Source organism: Cryptotermes secundus, unplaced genomic scaffold, assembly GCF_002891405.2.
Source record: "Cryptotermes secundus unplaced genomic scaffold, Csec_1.0 scaffold480, whole genome shotgun sequence".
In the NCBI taxonomy this organism is placed as follows: Eukaryota; Metazoa; Arthropoda; class Insecta; order Blattodea; family Kalotermitidae; genus Cryptotermes; species Cryptotermes secundus.
In genome coordinates, this window is record NW_019732379.1 from 1569774 (window position 1) to 1590030 (window position 20257).

At 38.3% G+C, this 20257-nt stretch overlaps 1 protein-coding gene across 1 annotated transcript in view; it reads left to right on the forward strand.

Moving 5' to 3' along the window:
• Positions 1-20257, forward strand: part of LOC111867588 (clathrin heavy chain) — a 73284-nt gene that overhangs the window by 20922 nt on the left and 32105 nt on the right. The window contains exons 2-10 of the mRNA XM_023857574.2: positions 2157-2382; positions 6658-6807; positions 7884-8002; positions 8862-9023; positions 9723-9836; positions 11207-11557; positions 14109-14234; positions 18198-18386; positions 18498-18680. Of these exons, the coding sequence (XP_023713342.1) occupies positions 2157-2382; positions 6658-6807; positions 7884-8002; positions 8862-9023; positions 9723-9836; positions 11207-11557; positions 14109-14234; positions 18198-18386; positions 18498-18680 (1620 nt within the window). The remainder of the gene's footprint in view (positions 1-2156; positions 2383-6657; positions 6808-7883; positions 8003-8861; positions 9024-9722; positions 9837-11206; positions 11558-14108; positions 14235-18197; positions 18387-18497; positions 18681-20257) is intronic.

The window sequence follows — 20257 nt, forward strand, 5'->3', positions numbered from 1 at the left end:
ATATTGACCTTCCCTCCTGGGATGTCTGATGATGGCAGAAGTTACAGAGACTGGCAGTGAGTAAACAAACAACGCATGGAGTTAATATGGAAAGGTTCAGTCTCAAGAAATTAAATGAGATAGAGGATAGAAAGCAGTATTGTGTTGAAACCTCAAATAGGTTCGCATCTATGGAAAACTTAGACACTGAGGGGATGTTAATTGAGCTTTGGAATCTATTAGAGAGAATATCAAAATTTCAGCCAAAGAAAGTCTAGGTTATTATGAACTGAAGACACGTCACGGTTGGTCGAAGGATGCTCAAAATTATTAGACCAAATGAAACGAGCCGGCTTGCAGTGGTTACAGGATCCAAGCAAAATAAATGGGGGTAATCTGAACAATATAAGATGTGAAACCAGCAGGCATTTCAGGAATAAAAAGAGGGAATACCTGAAAGACAAAATTGAAGAGCTTGCAACAAATAGTAAGAACAAGAACACCATAGAGACTTGTATAATGAATAAATGACTATTAAGAGGGTTTACCAACCTAGAAGTAACTTAGTGAAGGATGAGAATGGTGGTCTGCTTGCAGTTCCCACAGCATTTTGAAGAGGTGAACTACTTCTGTCAGTTATTGAATGTACATAAGGTCAGTGATGTCAGGCAGATAGAAATACATACAGCTGAGCCGTTAGTACATGATCTAATGCTTTTGAGGTTGAAATTGGTATTGCAAAATTGAAAAGTTATAAATAGCCAGGTAGTGATCAAATTCCTGCAGCAATGATTCAAGAAGGAGGCAAAATATTACATCCTAAAGCACTTGCTTGGAAGAAGTTAATGTTGCATATCAAGTAGAGGTGACAGTCACAGAAAAATGCCAGAATGTACTGTTCCACCATTTTCTGATAAAATATTTGTTCAGCTACCAGATTTTTAGACATTTTTTGCAAAGGTAAAGTTGTCCCTGTGCTTAACTAACTAAGCACTACACCAACACCATGAAGATGTATGGGAGAGTGGATGTGTAGATCCACATTTTCTTGACCTCAGCACTAGTTGGAGGTCAGTGGTCAGCTTCATGCCCAAGCCACTTTACCTACTGGGAAATAGCCCACAGTACTCATTGGATAGGAGGCTTGGTGGACCCCAGTACCAGTCTGGACAATGTGGAGAAAAGAGAATTCTTGACTTTACTGGGGATCGAACTCTGACCTCTGAGTTGTCCTGTGTGTAACCAGTCGCTATCCCAGCTCCCAGACATTTTTATGACACTTGTGACCTCCTGTGTGGTGTGGTGGTCAGCGTTCCTGGCTACAGATCTAGAAGTCCGGGTTTCATCCTGGCACTACCAGATTTTTTCTGAGAAGCAGCGGGTCTGGAACGGGGTCCACTCAGCCTCATGATGATAATTGAGGAGCTATTTCAAGGAAGTAGCGGCTCCAGTCTAGAAAACCAAAATTAACGACCATGGGGATTTGTTGCACTAACCACGTGACACCCCCTATCCACTAAGGTTGGCACTAACTTCGCCGACAAGCGGCGGTCGCTCGGTCGGTATAGTTCACTTGCGGACTAAATCACAGAGTTTGTTTGTAAAATATAATGGAATGCTAAAAAAATAATTGGAAAAAGTAACGACTTCTTCTTTTTCCTAATTTTGTGATAGTAGTTAAATCAAGGAGGTTCAGCAGACTAGAAGTATATGCCATTTTGATAAAATGTCATAAAAGTCAATCAGTTGGAAGAAGAGGATCAAGGTGTAATAATATTTAACTTCATCATCTGGAAATAAGGGATTTAATCACTCAGTACTACGGGAGTTGTGGCTGGATTTTAACTGTAACAGTACTGATATTGGGCAGCAGGATTGTGCACATGTTCTTACAGTAGTGCAGCACATGGCCAGTAATGGATAAAATAGATTTGAAAGTATGATATGGTAACACTGAGTTGACCTTACTACAGAAAGGATCCAGTGGTGAGCATTTTTAACCCATTTTAAACCTTATCACAGAGTGTATTGATTAGTTGAGCCTTCTTGAAAACCCTTTAAATTTGCTCTTAAGGACGGTCATCTCATGGCTTACATTCTTCTTAGATGCCCCTTCCCCCATTTACAGATATAGATGTGCACAAGTGTTATGTCATATTTCTGTTTTGTGATTTTAGCTCACAAATGTGGGTATCAACCAAGCAAGTGTGAGCTTCAACACGCTCACAATGGAGTCAGACAAATTCATCTGTGTGAGGGAGAAGGTGGGAGAGACATCACAAGTGGTGATAATTGACATGGCTGACCCAACTAATCCAATTCGACGGCCCATCTCTGCAGATTCAGCTATAATGAATCCAGCCAGCAAAGTCATTGCTCTCAAAGGCAAGGCAGGAGTTGAAGGTAGCTATGGTGTATAAGTGATATCAATTATTCACAGAGGGTACTATGTAATGTCAAACTTTTTTGAGAATGATATTCAGATAGGGTTACGTTGGTATCGTTTTAATAACAAGTATATACGTTCACTTCAGCATTAGTGTTTAAACTGATGTTGAGATTAATTGTTAATGAAAATTAAGTGAAATAAACTGTCAGTATTCTGTAGGTGTTACGCTCGTTGGGCTCTTAGTTGGAAGTTGAAAATATGGTTGCCAGATAAGCTGTGGTAACTGAAAAAAAATTGGCTTGTATCTGATTTCCCAGTCAGCATTCAGAATTTGGCTGTGTTACTTCTGACAGTCTTACTTGGTCACTTGCAGGACATAGGCAATGGTGAGCCACATCCAGAAGTAGGTAGGGTCAACATAATAAGTCATAACAGTTAATTTCCTTCAAATCTGACTTCTTCCCCCGTTATTGTATGCCTGATATACATGTGTTTAGGACAGACAGTACCAGCAGCTGGAAGAAATTAATTTTGTATGTCAGTTGGAGGTGGGAGAAGCAGTGAAAGGTTCCAGAAGTTACTGAACCAGCCTTTCTCTCATGACCAAAATATTTATCTAGCTACTAGTTAAAAAGAACTTTCATGCTGCTGAATACAAATTTATTTGGTTAATACTTCAGAGTGCACAGTGGCAAACCCCTGTGTTGTACAGGATGTAAGATGTTCAGAAGTAATGTTGGGTACCTTTATTCATGCATCTTGTATATAAGTATAGTTTCTGTTGGAAAATTTTCCATTTGCACTGCAAAATGGATATGATACAGTTAATGGAGTTTCATCAGAAGTTACAGAATAGTTTAGGTATCTTAGTTCGACATATCATTGTGACAGCACTGACACTTATATTGCCTATGATTGGTTTGGATGAGAATTTTTTATTGCAACTTTTTCAAATCATACTTTTTCACAGCCCTATTATTCCATTTCTTACTGCATGATGGAAGGGGGCCACATAGCATAGTTTGTTGAGTCACTGTGCTACAAGCTGGAAGGTCATGGGTTTGATTCCCAGTGGGGTCATTGGATTTTTCATTTGACCTAATCCTTCCAGCTGCACTGTGGCCCTGGGGTTGACTCAGCCTCTAAGAGAAAGGAGCACCAGGAATCTTCCTGGAGGTAAGGGTGGTCAGCATTTTACAAGGAAAAACTGTACCTTTACTACATGATGATATATTGATCCTGTAATGTAATTTGTGAAAAATGGTTGATGTTATAGAATCAATTCTGTGCAACAGGTATGCAGTGAACATCAAAACAATTAATTTTTAATCTTATGTTAACGGTTATACTTCACAAGTATAACTGTTAATGAGCTTGCAGTGAACAGTGAGAACAATAACATTAGAGACCTGTATAGAGGAATAAATGAGTTTAAGAAGGGTTAGCAAGCTGGAAGTAACTTGAAGAAAGCCATCTTCTGGGATGTGGCACCGTGTAGAAATTGTGTTAACCGATGTCCCTCTGAAACGTTGGTTAACACAATTTCTACACGGCGCCACATCCAAGACAACGGCTTTCTTCATAGTCACCGCCGTGAAAACCTCAAATCTTACATGGAAGTAACTTAATGACGGATGAGAATGGTGATCTGCTTGCAGATTCCCACAACATTCTGAATAGGTGGAAGAACTACTTCTCTGTTATTGAATGTGTGTAGGGCAGTTATGTTAGGCAGATAGAAATACATACAGCTGAGCCGTTAGTACCTGATCCTAGTCCTTTTGAGGTTGAAATTGCTATTGCAAAGTTGAAAAGGTATAAATCGGCATTTAGATTTAATGATCAAATTCCGGCTGAACTCATGCAAGCAGGAGGTGAAATATTACGTTCTAAGATCCATAAGCTAATTACTTCTATTTGAAATAAGGAAGAATTGCCTGATCAGTGGAAGGAGTCTATTATTATACCGGTTCACAAGAAGGGTGGTAAAACTGACTGTAGTAATTATCGTGCGATATTACTGCTATCAACTTCATAGAAAATTGTATCCAGTATCCTTCTCTCAATGTTAAGTGCATATACAGACTAAATATTGGGGAACATCAGTGTGGGTTTTGACATAACAGATCAACTGCAGGTCAGATCTTTTGCATTCATCAGATATTGGAGAAGAAATGGGAGTACAATGAGACGGTAAATCATCTGTTCATAGACTTCAAAAAAGCATATGATGCAGTTAGAAGTGAAGTATTGTAGAGTATCCTCATAGAGTTTGCGATAGCCATGAAACTGGTCAGGGTGATTAAAATGTGTTTAAACGAAATGTATAGTAAAGTCTGTATAGGTAAACATTTGTCTGATAATTTTCATATCCAGAATGGTCAAAAAGAAGGAGATACTTTATTGTTGTGGCTTTTTAGCTTTGTTTTAGAATATGCCATTAAAAAGGAGCAGGAAAACCAAGTGAGACTGAAATTAAATGGGACACATCAGCTGTTGGTATATGCTAATGATGTGAATCTTTTGTGAGATCACGTAGGTACCATAAAGAAAAACACAGAAACTTTGACACTTTTAAGGAGATTGATCTAGGAGTAAACATATAGAAAACTAAGTATATGCCGCTGATTCGTCACCAGAATGCAGGGCAAAATCGTGACAAAAACATAGCTAAGAGATGTTTTGAGAATGTGGCACAGTTAAAATATTTGGGAATGACAGTAACAAATCAAAATTAAATTCAGGAGGAAATAAGAGGAGATTGGACTCAGGTAATGCTTGCTACCATTCACTCCAGAATCTTTTGTCCTCATCTGCTATCTAAAAACAAAAATTAGAATGTACAAAACTATAATTTAGCTTGTGGTTGTGTATGAGTGGTATTAAGGAAGGAACATAGTCTGAGTGTGTCTGAGAACAGGGTGCTGAGGAAAATATTTGGACTGAAGAGAGATTAAGTGACGGGAGGTTGGAGAAAACTGCTTCGTAACTTATGCTCTTAGCCAAGTATAGTTAGAATGATCAAGTTGAGGAGGATGAGGTGGGTAGGGCATGTAGCAGGGATGGGGGAGAGAAGGAATGCATATAGGATATTGGTGGGAAAGAGAGATAGGTTGGGATGTTATGGATTGGATTGATCTGGCTCAGGATACGGACCAGTGGAGGGCTCTTGTGAACATGGTAATGAACCTTTGGGTTCCACAAATTGCTGGGAAGTTCTTGAATAGCTGCACAATTGGCAACTTCTCCAGAAGGGCTCAACTCCTTGAAGTTAGTTATACTTTACAGAAGTGTAGTAATTCTGTAATTCTTGTGATATGGTCCAGTGGCAGGCTCTTGCAAGCATGGTAATGAACCTGTAGATTCCATAAAATACAGGAAATTTGACTAGCTGAGCTATGATTTTAAGAACATCTCAAGAAAACTGCCCTGTGTAGTTAGTGAGTTGTAATTAATTTTGTTGTATAATATTCAGTTTTACAGAAGTTTCAGGGTAAAAAACGTAAACCAACCAATTCTGCATGCTGCAGTTCTTTTATGTCAGCCAACTTTAAAATTTATGTTCCTCTGTTTAAACTGATTTGCTTAGCAAAGTGACATGAATGGGATGTGTAAAATTCCTGTCTTTCTTGACTCATTCAGATCAGACAATTACTGTCAACTTCTTGTCTCTGGTGTGTAGACATATTTGATAAGATTTCTGAAAGAAAAGATATGACACATCTTTCAGATAGCTTGTTTATACAGTTGATATCAGGGCTTCATTGGAACTGAACAGGCCACATGCCAAAGATGTTTTTAATAATATATTAAAATGTTAACCATTCGTCCACTTTATGCAGTTTACCACTGTGCATACATTAACCACTCAGTCTGTTTTAAGCTTCAAACTTGCAGGTCAAAAATAAATGTCTAATACAGAAAAGATTAAGGATGCCCTTTAAGTTGCAGCTTTCTACCAAATGAAAATTTATGACAGAAGAAATTGTAGGCAGCAGCATGATACAATCAATTCTTCATGGGTACAGGACATCAGTTTAAATTTGCACAGTTTAATGTAACTGTGGTATCCTTGTATCTTAATCAAGGAACTGAAATAAAGTAAAAAGGTTATCATTTTCTGATCCATTTGTATTGTTGACTACCAAGCTTTTCCTCCGTTTCCATTTCACTGCCAGAAGTGAACATGCAAACTTAAATTGAACTTGCATTAGACATTTCTTGGTTTTGTTTCATCATATTGGTTTGTATTTGAGGGTATTGATATTTTATATTTTGTACCTCAACAGCCCAGAAAACATTACAGATATTCAACATTGAAATGAAAAGCAAGATGAAGGCTCACACGATGACTGAAGATGTCATATTTTGGAAGTGGATTTCCCTGAACACTTTGGCCTTGGTTACAGAAACCTCAGTTTTCCATTGGAGTATGGAAGGTAAGAACTCAAAAATGTAAATTTCAGTGGTTAGTGGTTAGTTAGTACATTAAAGACTTCCATTCCATGTTCAGTATAAATTTTTTTAAGCTTGTTTGATCTTAACAATGAGAAAGGTTATGAGCTTTACAGAGTTTGGTTTTGCATTTTTAACAGATCCTCCCCGCTTTACCCTTATAGTTGCTTTTGTCCTGTTTCCTGTTTCCTGTGTCCTGTGTTCTTAATACTCCCCTGGTGGACTGGGATGTCCAAGTTATGAGCATTACCCAAGAAAAGTCAGCATCTTCAAAATAGTTATTTAATAATAGTATATAACGTCAAAAAAATAGCACAATAATTACCATAACAATAGTAACAGAATAATAATAAATATCTACAACATTTGCAGACAGTAAGAACATTACAAAACTCTGACCATATTTTCATCTTTGCAACATTATCGAAACTGTAACTTGGTCAGTCCAGACAGAAAACACAGAAAGGAACATAACTCACCACTTTGAATATTACCCCATTATCATATCGAACAGAAACACACATGGGGCAGCGGAAGCCTAAACATATACAAAACAAACCCCAGCAAAAACCCTCACTGTGTTTCCAAACTCAGTCACCCAATGGGGCAGTACCAGCCCAACCACATAATAAATTCAAACCTTTGTTGCAACACTCCTGACACACACAGTGCAACAGTGCTGTTCCTTGCCTTCAATGGCAAGACTGAGAATCCAAACAGAATTTGGAACACGCAACCAAAGCTGAATTTCACCACCTCCCTCGCTGACCACTGACAAATGAAAGACAAACTTCCAACCCTCAATACTTAGAAGGAGGGCTTTCATTCTAAACAACTGAAGCAAGGGGAAATCACATCATTCATGGGAATATTGTGAACTTGTGAACTGAGGAAGTTATGTCACAGATGCAGGGAGGGGATGAAAGAGGGGAGGATACCGGACTGAACGGCAGCTCTTTGACCCATCAGGTTGAGTGTGGCTCAAGTTTGATTGAGGCCATGTTTCTGGCCAGGAACATGTTTGTTTCTTACTTCTTAAAATCATTTCTTTCATTCACAGGTGATTCAATTCCACAGAAAATGTTTGACCGTCATTCTAGTCTTAATGGCTGTCAAATAATCAACTACCGAACTGACCCCAAACAAACATGGTTGCTTCTCATTGGAATATCGGCACAGGTATTTATTATAAACCCCACTCTATTAAGTAATGTAAAGGCTAACATATAGGTAGCATTATTCTGTACAGGAAATAGAATGTAAAATTTAAAGTAAGTAGTTGTTACAATTTTTATTATTCCCAAATAAGGTATCATAACAGAATATTAATCAAGTGTCTGCATATGGCATAGAATGACCTTGACAGTCTTCCTGAGACTTACTAAAATGATTCAAAATATGAGATGTCAGGATCTCATTGTGGTGAATATTTAGATTGCAGTATTCTGAAATGTAAAACCAAATAGTTTGGTAAATACATGGTAAGGGTTTGGAGAAACATGGCTGCCTCCATTTTCTGGGTGCTGAATCTTTCACTTTGAATATGGAGGTCCCAGGTTTTTCCAAGCTGTTGGAACCTGTCTGCTCCAGACTACATAGTGTCACATTCCAGAAGAATGTAAACCCATTGATTCAAAATGTTTTACATTAAAAAGTGAAATACTTTATCAGTCATGAAAATACAATCATTTTTTTATTGCTAGTGGGGTGGGACTAAGTCCCTTGTACTGCGGCCACTTCTGGCCTATTGTACCAGCCCCATATGATAGGCGAGGGTGATTGTGGAACAATTGGTGGAATGAAGATTGGCAGAGGAAACCGAAGTACTCGGAGAAAACCTGCCCCAGCGCCACTTTGTCCACCTCAAATCTCACTTGACCAGACCCAGGATCGAACCCGGGCCGCCGTGGTGAGAAGCCAGCGACTAACCGCTTGAGCTATGGCGCAGCCTAAAATACAGTCATAGTATTACATGGAAAATATTTTAAAATTAAATAATATATGGATATAGGTCTTACCTTACTACCACTTTGTTTAGCAAAACCGTGTGGTTGGAGCAATGCAGCTGTATTCAGTCGAGAGGAAGTGCTCTCAACCCATAGAAGGTCATGCAGCATCATTTGCACAGTTTAAAATGGAAGGAAATGCAGAACCATCTATTCTTTTCTGTTTTGCAGTACGGACAGTCCAGGGTGGAAAGGTAATCTGTATTTTGTTTGAAACCCATCCATGGGAGTATGTGTGGAACTTCAGAAAAATGCTTGCATCATTATTCTAATATAAGTTGCCTGATCCCTGAGTTTCCAAGACTTCCCTGAAGATATGTACTAGATCACAGTTAAAAGTACTGGGTTGAATATGGCTAATACATCTACAGATAATATTTCATGTTTACTGAAATACAGGACTGTTTTTATCATAACTTTGGTATCTGATTAAATAATGGCTGTCTTACAGTCACATACTTTAAAAATGATGCACTAGAATTAGAGTGTTTACATCAACAGTATTTCTTTGCGGGACATGAATAAGCTTTTCTGAAAATTTATACCATTTTAAGGTGGGGTCATCTTACATTCGGGTAAATGAAATATAAATGGCTCTTTATAGTGTGTTTTAATGTAAATACAGTATTTTTGATATTTTAACTGCTGTAATTTAAATATTAAATTGATAACCATGGAGTGATTGAGTAGATGGTAATGTGTTTAAGGTAAAATATCTTAGAAGGACAAAACATATGTTCCCTGAAGATACATGTATGAGTGTTGTGTCAGTAAGAGTATTGCAGTTGATGGTGTTTCATTTGAAGTGTTGGCCTGTTGGTTTCAGATTCTGCATTAGCATGTTTGTATCTGAATTATTTAATCAGCTTTGTGTTTTGCATTTTTAATCACAGCTTCACATCATTGAAGTGGGACAGCCTCCTGCAGGGAATCAACCATTTCCAAAGAAGGCTGTTGATGTCTTCTTCCCACCTGAGGCACAAAATGATTTCCCTGTAGCTATGCAGGTTAGTGAATGTTGTGAATTTTAAGATTACAGTCTAGTCATACACCCTTGTTGCACTTCTTAGGTGTGATGAATAAGATGAATATGAAAGGACTTTGCAGAGTTCTTTGTTACAGACATCACCAAAGAAATAAGCAGCGGAACATTGTGAAGTCTAATGCACTGCAGGTCTCAAGCTTTGTACGTGATTTGATATTTGTTCCTATTTTAATTATGAAAATGTGTATCTGTGCTCACACACACTAGCTATAGAATATATATGTCAAGGTTGGAGAAGGACTGAGGAAAAAGAAGGAACATGTAGCTTGAAAGTTTGTTCAGCAAAATGTGGTTTACAATTGAATCACACTTGTGTATGAGAAACAAAGATTCCACCCAAGATTCATAGATTTGTGATTTCTGTTTAAAGCACATAAGTATAGATCCTGAAACTCATTGCATCAAATTCCCACTTTCATTTATTAGAAGTACATAGGTAAGTTAATGTTTTCAGCATGTGAATATCTAAGCTTTCAGAATAATGATTTTCTTTTAGTTTGATTCATGGTGTAAATGTCCTGGCTGAGAACTCAAACATACAAATTACAGGTACTCGTCATTATATGTGAGTTAAGAAAAGTAATTTCATTTTAATGCCCTCGACTAATCTGTACTAATTTCAGGTGCTAGCACGTCCTTTAATGTGAATTGCTTGTTGACCAAGCAGGAGAGGCAAAGAGAAGGGGGAGTGAAGTTGTGTTTTGGTGGCAGAGGAGGACTGCAAGGGGAGAAGGGAAAATGTTGTTTGTTCATGTGATTTCACCATTTGCAACCTCTTTTAAATCAACTCTCACATAAATCAGAAGTATACCTGTACACCCAGTGCAACTATTCAGACACTTTGCAAAAAGTAAAAAAAGAATGTTCCTCATTACAGTATTCCTATGCATTTAACTAGCTTAATTGTAAATATTTAAGTGAATTATAATTAGCACTATACTATATATTCCTTCCAGCTGCACCATGGCCCTGGGGCCTACGCAGCCTCTAATTGAAAAGAGTATCAGGAATATTCCTGGGGGTAAAGGTGGCCAGCGCGTAAGTCTCGCAACCTTACTGCCATGTGGGCGCCTCAACACGGGCCTCCAAGGCCCATTACAGAGATACCTTTACTTTGCTTTAGTTTATGTATTATTTTGAAAACTGCAGTCTTGCAGATATTAGCAACTTTAGTCTTGAATTTTCCTTCTAACTCCCAAAGAGAAAAGAATTATTCTATGGACAAAAGAGTCTGGGAAACTGGTGTGAAATAAGTAGTATGCATTGTGCTCTCAAAAATATTAATTTTGTTATGTGTGTTTATAGTAATATTTTCTTTTTACTCTTCATCAGGTGAGTGGCAAATATGATGTGATCTATCTCATCACAAAGTATGGCTATGTTCATCTGTATGATGTAGAATCTGCCACATGCATCTATATGAATCGTATTAGTGGAGACACTATCTTCGTGACTGCCCCACATGAGTCGTCTGGAGGAATTATTGGTGTCAACCGAAAGGGACAGGTTTTATCAGTGAGTGTGGAGGAAGATAACATCATCCCATATGTTAACAGTGTTCTTCAGAACCCTGATCTGGCCCTTCGCATGGCTGTGAGGAACAACTTGGCAGGTGCTGAAGATTTATTTGTGCGGAAATTCAACCTGCTTTTCCAGAATGGTCAATATGCTGAAGCAGCAAAGGTTAGAGCTCTTTTAATTCTTCTGTGAAATCATGTCTGTTATATGTTGTTATATATTTAGTGACTAGACATGGGGTCTGGGTTGATAATTGGATTTTTAAGTTATGTAAATCGTAACTGCAAGTAATTGTAGCACCCTGACTAATTTATGCAATTGACTTGTCACTACAGCACACACCACTTCTTCTTCTTAATCTTGACTAGCCGTTGCTAGGGTATGGCTCCCAGCAATGTAGATTCTTCAGCTTCCATGTTCAGTGGCGCCTGTCCTCACTGGCTGGTTGCTCTCACATCTAACCCATGCTCGGCCGTGACCTTCTTGCATTCTCAACTGACTGAAACCTCCTGTGGGTTCTCCTTATATAGCCTCAGCACAGACCACACAGAGAACCGCTTCCAGCAGCTCTGTTGTTGTGTGCATATCTATTACAAAGGAAACATATTTATCAGCCATTGCCTAGCAACGGCCATCTGTTCTGTGTCTATTATTCTGGTCTTTATGCTGCCATGTCACATTATTTAGGAATTTTGTGTTTGTCATTGGCGAGTAACTTGATCCTCATATCCTCTCTCTCCATCTCCCCTAAAATCTTACAATCGAGAAAATGTGGTATGTTGTAGCATATATCACATTTCCTCAATTCAAAGACCCCCCCCCCACCCAAACAAAAAATCGAATTTCTAGAATCCAGATGGTGTCTGAGACTCAATGTCAGAAAATTACTTCATACTACAAAAGTGCAACCCGTAACACTAATCACGGAACAGTAAACATAGATAGCAACAAAGGACATTTTGAAAGTATTTCTATGTATTTTCATTGTTACGAATGTCAGTGCATGTGACAGTATATAAAGCACCTGATGGGGGCTTGGAGGCTCAAAATACGAAGTAGCTTCAATATTAACTGATACTGTGCAATGAAGAGAGACCATCCATTGTTCACCTGTGCTCATTGTTGTGTCTTAATATACCCCCCCCCCTTTTTTATGCTCCAGAAGTGAAGTTTTGGATGGGTATTGTTGAACGCTTAGTTATCGGCTCAGTTCACTGTTGGGTATAGCTTAATGCTGCATGTGAGTGTATTTTAATGTTGGCACAAAATTTGGAACCCCAAATACCAAAGGTAACTGCCACTTTACAGTGTCTTTAAAATGGTGCTGTTATATAAGAACAGCATTAAAATGAAATGAATAATGTGTTGTACAATCAGTAGCATCTCCCTTCCTGAAAAATATCTTGCTAGATCAGTGATGCATTTTAGAATCAAGGAAATACTGCAAATGTCATATACAAGGTCCATTCACTAACTTATATGCCTTATGGAAGCAAGAAGTGTTGTTTGTGCATGTAGCAGTATGTTTCATAATATATCTGCCCTGTGCCATCTATATGGCACATTTAAGTTCATATTTATGACATGTTCTTTCTTTTACAGTGTTGAAAATTTATCACACCTTCAGTAACTTTTCCCTACAGGAATTTCTTGGGTAATCTGAACAGGAAAATCACATGGGGACTAGGGACCAGATCTTGACTGTAGGATGACTAGCTTGATTCCTGAAGCCACTGACATGAAATATATATGCTATGTTTTTGGGTATCATTGGTAAACCCACATTTCATCAGTTGTTAACACACTGAACACAAACCTGTCTACATTCTGATTTGAAAACATAATTGTCAGTACTGTTCTGTAAATGGGCACATGCGGTAGCATGGTTGAGGCACTTGCTACAAGCCTGAAGGTTGTGGGTTCGAGTCCTGATGAGGTGGATTTTTTTCAATTTGCTTAATCCTTCCAGCTGCACTGTGGCCCTGGTGTCGTCTCAGCCTCTAACAAAAGTGAATACCAGGAATCTTCCTGGAGGGTAAAGGGTGACCAGTATGTAAGGCCGACAACCCTATGGGCCATCACAGCGTGTTAGCATGGATAGCTTCCTCCCACCCACATAAATGAAATTTCACTACACTGACCATCACTGTGTCAGAGCCTGTAATTCTTCAGATATTATCTATGTGAAATGCTATATTCCAGTTATTTAAAGGATCCAACAATAGCCACATGTGCCGGCAAAGGCATCTGAGGATAAATGAGCCACTTTTTGGAATTGGAAAAAGGCCATCATCAGTAACTGCCTGAAATAGAATGCAGAAAATCAGAAAACCATAAAGGGCAACTTGGTATTGTCCCTAGGATATTAAGCATTTCATGCAGTTTGAGGAATGGGGAATGACAGGCTGCATTCAAATTCTGGAAGGAACTGAGAAACATACTAAGAAGGTGTTAATATTAAATTGAGTGTGTAACAATAAGAATAATTTTAGTTTGTGGTCTTTTGAATTGTGATGCTGTATAGTCTTGTAGAGATAACAGCTTGCAAGACTGCCTTATATCTCAACCAAGAAGGCTGCTGAGAAAACCGCATATTCCATAATGTGAATAAGACTTGTATGTACATATTCATGTTATTTATAGAAAAAGTAACAAATCCATCAGTGATTTGCATTGATGTGTGTCATTATTTTAAATGTAACTTACTTCCTTTCAGGTAGCAGCAAATGCACCAAAAGGTATTCTACGTACACCCCAGACAATTCAAAGATTCCAGCAGGTTCCAACACCTCAGGGACAAACATCGCCACTACTACAGTATTTTGGAATATTGTTGGACCAGGTACCAGTGTGTGAACACTCATCCTTTCATCTCTGCTTATTACAGTGAACTGCAGTAGCAGAATAGCATTCACTATCAGTCTATGGCCATATGCCTCGTGAAGAATAGATGACTAATAACATACATGTATAATTTTTCATAAGCCTTTTTTATTCCATTTTATGCCCATTATGCTAGGTTGGTTCGCATTGTGACTGGCAGGGGAGGACCACAGACGTTCTGTCTCTCCCGGTGTCATTTAACATTTTTGTGTGTAATTTTCACCATTTTTTATCACATGAGTTTGTCTTGAAAGGATTCTGACGATGGTGTATACTGTACTTCTTTTGGCTTATTTTGGACTTCACCCATCGTCCGGTATATAAAAAGACAAAAAACCACAACATTTCGGAAACTGGATCAATCACTGGTCCAGTGATTGAGACTAGCTCTTTCTAAGGGGCCCAACTGAGTAGGTTAANAGAGCCAGTCTCCGAAACGTTGTGGTTTTTGTCTTTTTATATACCGGACGATGGATGAAGTCCAAAATAAGCCAAAAGAAGTACATGAGTTTGTGTTTATTACAACATTTCTTCCTCTTTGAGGGATATGCATTTTCCCAGATATTAAGGTCCATTACAGTTATTAAACTGCTGTCTCTCCAGCAAACAGTATTCCCTTCTATCCTTGGTGCTGTTCACAGTTTTGGCACAACTTTTATGGAAGATGAGATGTATGATCATGTGGACTTCCCACTGACTCTTATATTCAAGTTAAGGTGTCGGGACCTGACCATGTACATCTATGTAGTGCGCTGTTAGTGGCCCTTGTGTCATGACAATCTTGTAGCTGTGTGTCTGACCATTCCATTTTGATGTGAAACCACTGTGATACAATCCCTTGCACCATATAAGCATAAATATTATCAGGTGTCACAGTGACTAAAGACAGGGTTCGGATTGGTAATCGGATTTATTGGATACTGTCACATGTCACAGTGATTAAGACGTGGGTTTGGATTGGTGAATCGTCTTATTGGATCTTCACTAGTTGTAACTACAAATAATTGTAACACTTTCAAGATTACTGTAATTGTAACAGGTCTTCTATTCACTTCTCATGTAAGCACTCTGTACTAGTGTCTCAATTTCCCTGATCTGTACTGGACTCTCCACACTGACTTAACCTTAAACAGATATTCATTATATAGGTGCCACACGAACAACACAGAAAACAAGTCATTGATAGCTAGTACTGTTGCAATGTGACATCATTGCACCTGCGCAGAAGTCTGCTTTCCCAGCCGTTGCATAGAAGCGGATTGCATAACCTCATTGTCCCATTGTTGTGAGTGTGTATTGCATGTATTTACCAGTCCGTTACCTAGCAACACACTCTCCATCCACATTACAATGTTTACAGGTCATAACTACAGATAATTTTAACACTACAGAGCACTCCAGGCTAATCTTTCTAGTTTATCCCCACTAGTCGTCTCAGATTTATAACACAGGAACTATAAAAGTCTCCCTAAATAACACACTCCCAATACTACTGCACTGTAGCACACAAAAGTCTTCAAATCAGCTGTTAAATATTCACAGGCTGACTTCTTGTGCTGTTCTATACTCCTCAAGCTTACTACTCAGCTGAGGGATTCTGCAGGCTTACATAGACACGGCACAGATACAGACCTACAGAAAACACATCACATGATCAATATCCAGCCAGTCCATTGGCACTGTGGCTGGACCTTCAAAAAAACATGTCACATGATTTCTAACACTACTGTTGTATTATTGGCTCTGTGTATGTGCGTACGTGTGCTGCGGACATTGTCGGGCAGTGGCTTTACCAATATATTCAATGTAGACAGGAGCCATGGGCAGTTATTCCCTTTTGAGGGGCCTAAAGTTGCAGCTTGCCACTGGTGTAGGACTTGCTGGTGGATTTCTGTTTACCTCGATATTCTAGAAGAATAAGTCCCAGTGTGTTTCTTCAGATCATGTTGTGCTGGAGGTCCTCAGGCCAACACAAGCCAGAAGATGCATCTCCCCCCCCCCCCCCCACAAAAANAATAAAATTGTAGGCTCAGAGTTCCAGAGTGAGGATGTAATAATCATGGTTCCTACATGCCCAACACATGCTTAATCACAGCATCTTTATAGTCAGAACATGAAACCATCTCAAGTCAGTATTATTGTTAAAATTCATTAACTTTCAGGCTACTAGACTAAAATACCATGAGAAATATTCCGTTTTATACACTGAAGGTCCTTGACAGTATTGCAGAAAGGTAAAAATGCAGCTTGTCTGGAGACCCAAATGCATTTGGTTGAAGTCTAATGAAAAACAACCAGAGGTACTTCTGATAATGAATCTCCTTGGATTGTACCCAGTACATTGTCAAGAGGCAATCTCAGAATTCCTTCCAGGTAGTCATTGGCCCTGACTCCATATAACATGTCAGATGAAGAGATCCAAACACTTTAGGCTGGTCAGCCTATCTCCAAAACATGCAGACTAGTCAGAGAAGGATGATCACAAACCATTCCCACTTCACACACTCTTTTTGACATTGAAGTTTCAACAGTGCCTCACACTGTCTTTGTGTGCATATACATCCCACACCTTGTATGTTGCTTCAGGTGTTAGATTCTAGACCTCCTTGATACCAGTGTGCATCTGGTCTTCTCTGTGGCAAGACAGGGCAAGATGAGGCACCATGTCCCAAATCCTAATTCTGCCTCAGGCCATCAACTGCTCTGGTACATCATTGGTTAGCTCTTTCTAAGGGACCCATCAGAGTAGGTGTCCCCCCCTCCAACCTGAGGGCAGAAACAGATCCAATTTCAGAGACGTGTTTTCTAGTTTCTACAATACCAGACAATGGACAGAGTCCAAAAATCCAGTAATTCTGAGTATGTTCTGTGACACTTTATGAGAGCTGAGTTGGTGTACTGTCACAAAGAAGTGTATTCCTTTATAAGAGTATTAAGTCAACGATATTGTTGCCTGACAACACTCACCACTACACAAGTGACATACGTGCCATTATATTTTTTCTTAGTTGTATCTGTTTGTTTCATTGTTGATCATTGAGCATGTATACTTGCAGTCAAGTCTCACACTACAAAATCAGGTATGAGCTGTAATCACAGGATGTGCCTGCATGATCAAGTTGCAGGTAATTCCAGTTTTACATGTTTTGTCATAATGTCACCCTTTGACACTGCCGCAGCATATAGCAGAATAGCTTTCTGAAGCACTTGGAGCAGAGTCCTTGAGAAACTAATAGTTTCCGAGCTATTTGAGAAATTTACAGTGTATTATGGAACCTTAATGTTCATTACCATGTTCACAAAAACCTTCCACTGGTCTCATTCAGTAGTCTTCTGTTAAATTTCATTAAGATCAGTTCTAATTTTATCACAGCTCTGTGTTGTTCTTCCATGGGCTCTCCTTCGTTCAGGTTTTCCTATCAAACCTCTGTGCATTTCTGTTTTGTGTGTGTGTGTATCACATACCTCCCAGTAATATTTAGTGAGGAGTAAAAGTTTTTAACCTCCTCAGTATGCAGTTTCCTTCAGTCTGCTGTTACTTCTTAGGTTCACATATTCTCCTCAGCTCCCTGTTTTTTGACACCCTAATTCTCTGTTCGTTCCCTAATGTGAGAACATTTTTATGCCATATAAAAGAAAAGATAAAAATTACGGTTTCATTTATTTTAATCCTTATGTTCTTATGTCACTTTCTACCATTTTCTACCATTCATTAGAGTCTGGTGTGAGAAGACAAAGGGAGAAAATATGGCCTTGTATGGGTAGTGCCATTGCAAATAACAGCCTATGAGGGAGCTAAATGCATCATAGTAACCATATATCTTGCATTTGAAAGGGCATATATCTATGGTAATACATGAAGCTCATCTTAGTTATGTGTGTGGAGATTTATTTTTGATGATCTTTTTGATATTGTTCACAGGGTCAGCTGAATAAGTATGAATCACTGGAACTGTGCCGGCCGGTTCTGCAGCAGGGTCGGAAACAGTTGCTTGAAAAATGGCTCAAAGAAGACAAATTAGAATGTTCAGAGGAATTGGGAGATTTAGTAAAACAAGCTGATCCAACCTTAGCACTGTCAGTCTATCTTCGGGCCAACGTACCAAATAAGGCAAATTCAAATGTCTTGCTTTGTGAAACTTTTGACATACGTTTTTCAAATGAAATGCGCCATATAGGATTGTTAGTTTTAATTCTGTTCTCCCTCTCCCATTTTTTTCAGGTGATTCAATGTTTTGCAGAGACAGGTCAGTTCCAGAAGATTGTATTATATGCTAAGAAAGTGGGATACACACCAGACTACATCTTCCTGCTTCGTAATGTGATGAGAGTGAATCCTGACCAAGGTGTTGCGTTCGCCCAAATGTTGGTTCAGGATGACGAGCCTCTTGCTGATATTAATCAGGTCAGAGGCCAGTAGTAAATATTTATATCATGGGGATATATTGATGAAAGATTTGAATTAATGGGATGGTATAGAAATCCAAAAAATGTTTGCCTTGTTGACTTCCTTTACTTTATAACTTGGTTGTTAACAGTGTCCACTTATCACACACTCCATTATTGAAGTTCTCTATAGTTTAAGTACATCAAACGAATTTCTTACATTTGTAATGAAGATTACCATCTTCTGAGATATAACACTGTGTGGTTTGGTAGACAGGTATTAAGGTTTCGCCAGAATGTGCTGTGTTCATCCTAAGGGTGGAATGGAAGCAGCATGTCCAAAATGTTGGTACCTGTCACATCAACTAACATGGTATCACAGCCTAAGCAAAAGTAGTCTTCATGGTTGACACCATGAGGACCTCAGATCTTCTACATTTTTAAATACATCATTGTAAAGTCTGGTATATTTAACATGGAAATGAATAAATATTTTCAGACTCGAACTACATAAAAGTTTATTCGCGTTATATCTTTAATAAGAATTTATTATATGCTCAAGGATCTATGATTATAACCCATACTTAATGGCTGTTCACACACTGACAGACTGTGATAACTTCTATGTTATGAGATCACTTGGAAGCATAAATTTTTAAGACTGATTTTAATTGCTCCATGTTCTATGGCAGGCGAGATAGGTACATAAGGATTTTTAAAACTGATTTTAATTTCTCCATGTTCTGTGGCAGACGATATAGGTACATAAGGTTCTTAACATAAAAATATAAACCCTTAATATTTTATGTAAAAACGATGATTTCTTCCTGGAACTCCTTCCATTCTTTCATAAGGATTAAAATATATATAATGAAAAATTGAGCTAAGTCTCATTTTCTTACACTTTGATAATTTTATCTGTTTTGTCTAATAGCAGATACTAAGTAAATACAACCTTGTAAGCATTTGGAGTGTGTTTGTTTCTATTCTTTTGAGGGCATACGGTTGTGATGATGACTAATGATTTAACAAAGATCACAATAGAAGGCAAAAACTTCCAGGTTTGACACTGAGAAAGAAATTATTCTCCATTTTGCAGATATTCTTTGCCCTTGCTGTGTAAGTTATTCAGTACCAAATGCCTGGATGAAATGTTCAGCAGACATGCTTTTATTTAGAAGTTTCCAGGTTTGAATCTTAGTCAAAAAATAAAGTTTTTCTGTTTTCCCCAGTTCCCCCAGGCAAATTATCAGACTTTAGGCAGTACCTTTCATAAGGGGTTAACAGTTAAAGCAATAAATATTTATGGAAGACTTCTAATCTTAGAAGGATTGTGGGTCCTAAATTCACTGGCATAAATGTTGCCATATTAGATAAACCTTTTAGGAAATGATGGTGTGCATATGATAAAAAAAATTGAACCTCAAATTTGTACTTAATGATAGTTTCTTAAGATAAGTTTACAATACAAGTTTTAATGTCTTCCGGTAAAATCATTTTTTTTTTTCAGTTGCAACTGAAGTTTCAGATATTGGATACTCTTTCCAGTAGTTTCCATTTACAAAATGCATCCAAAAATCTCCCTCTACTATTACA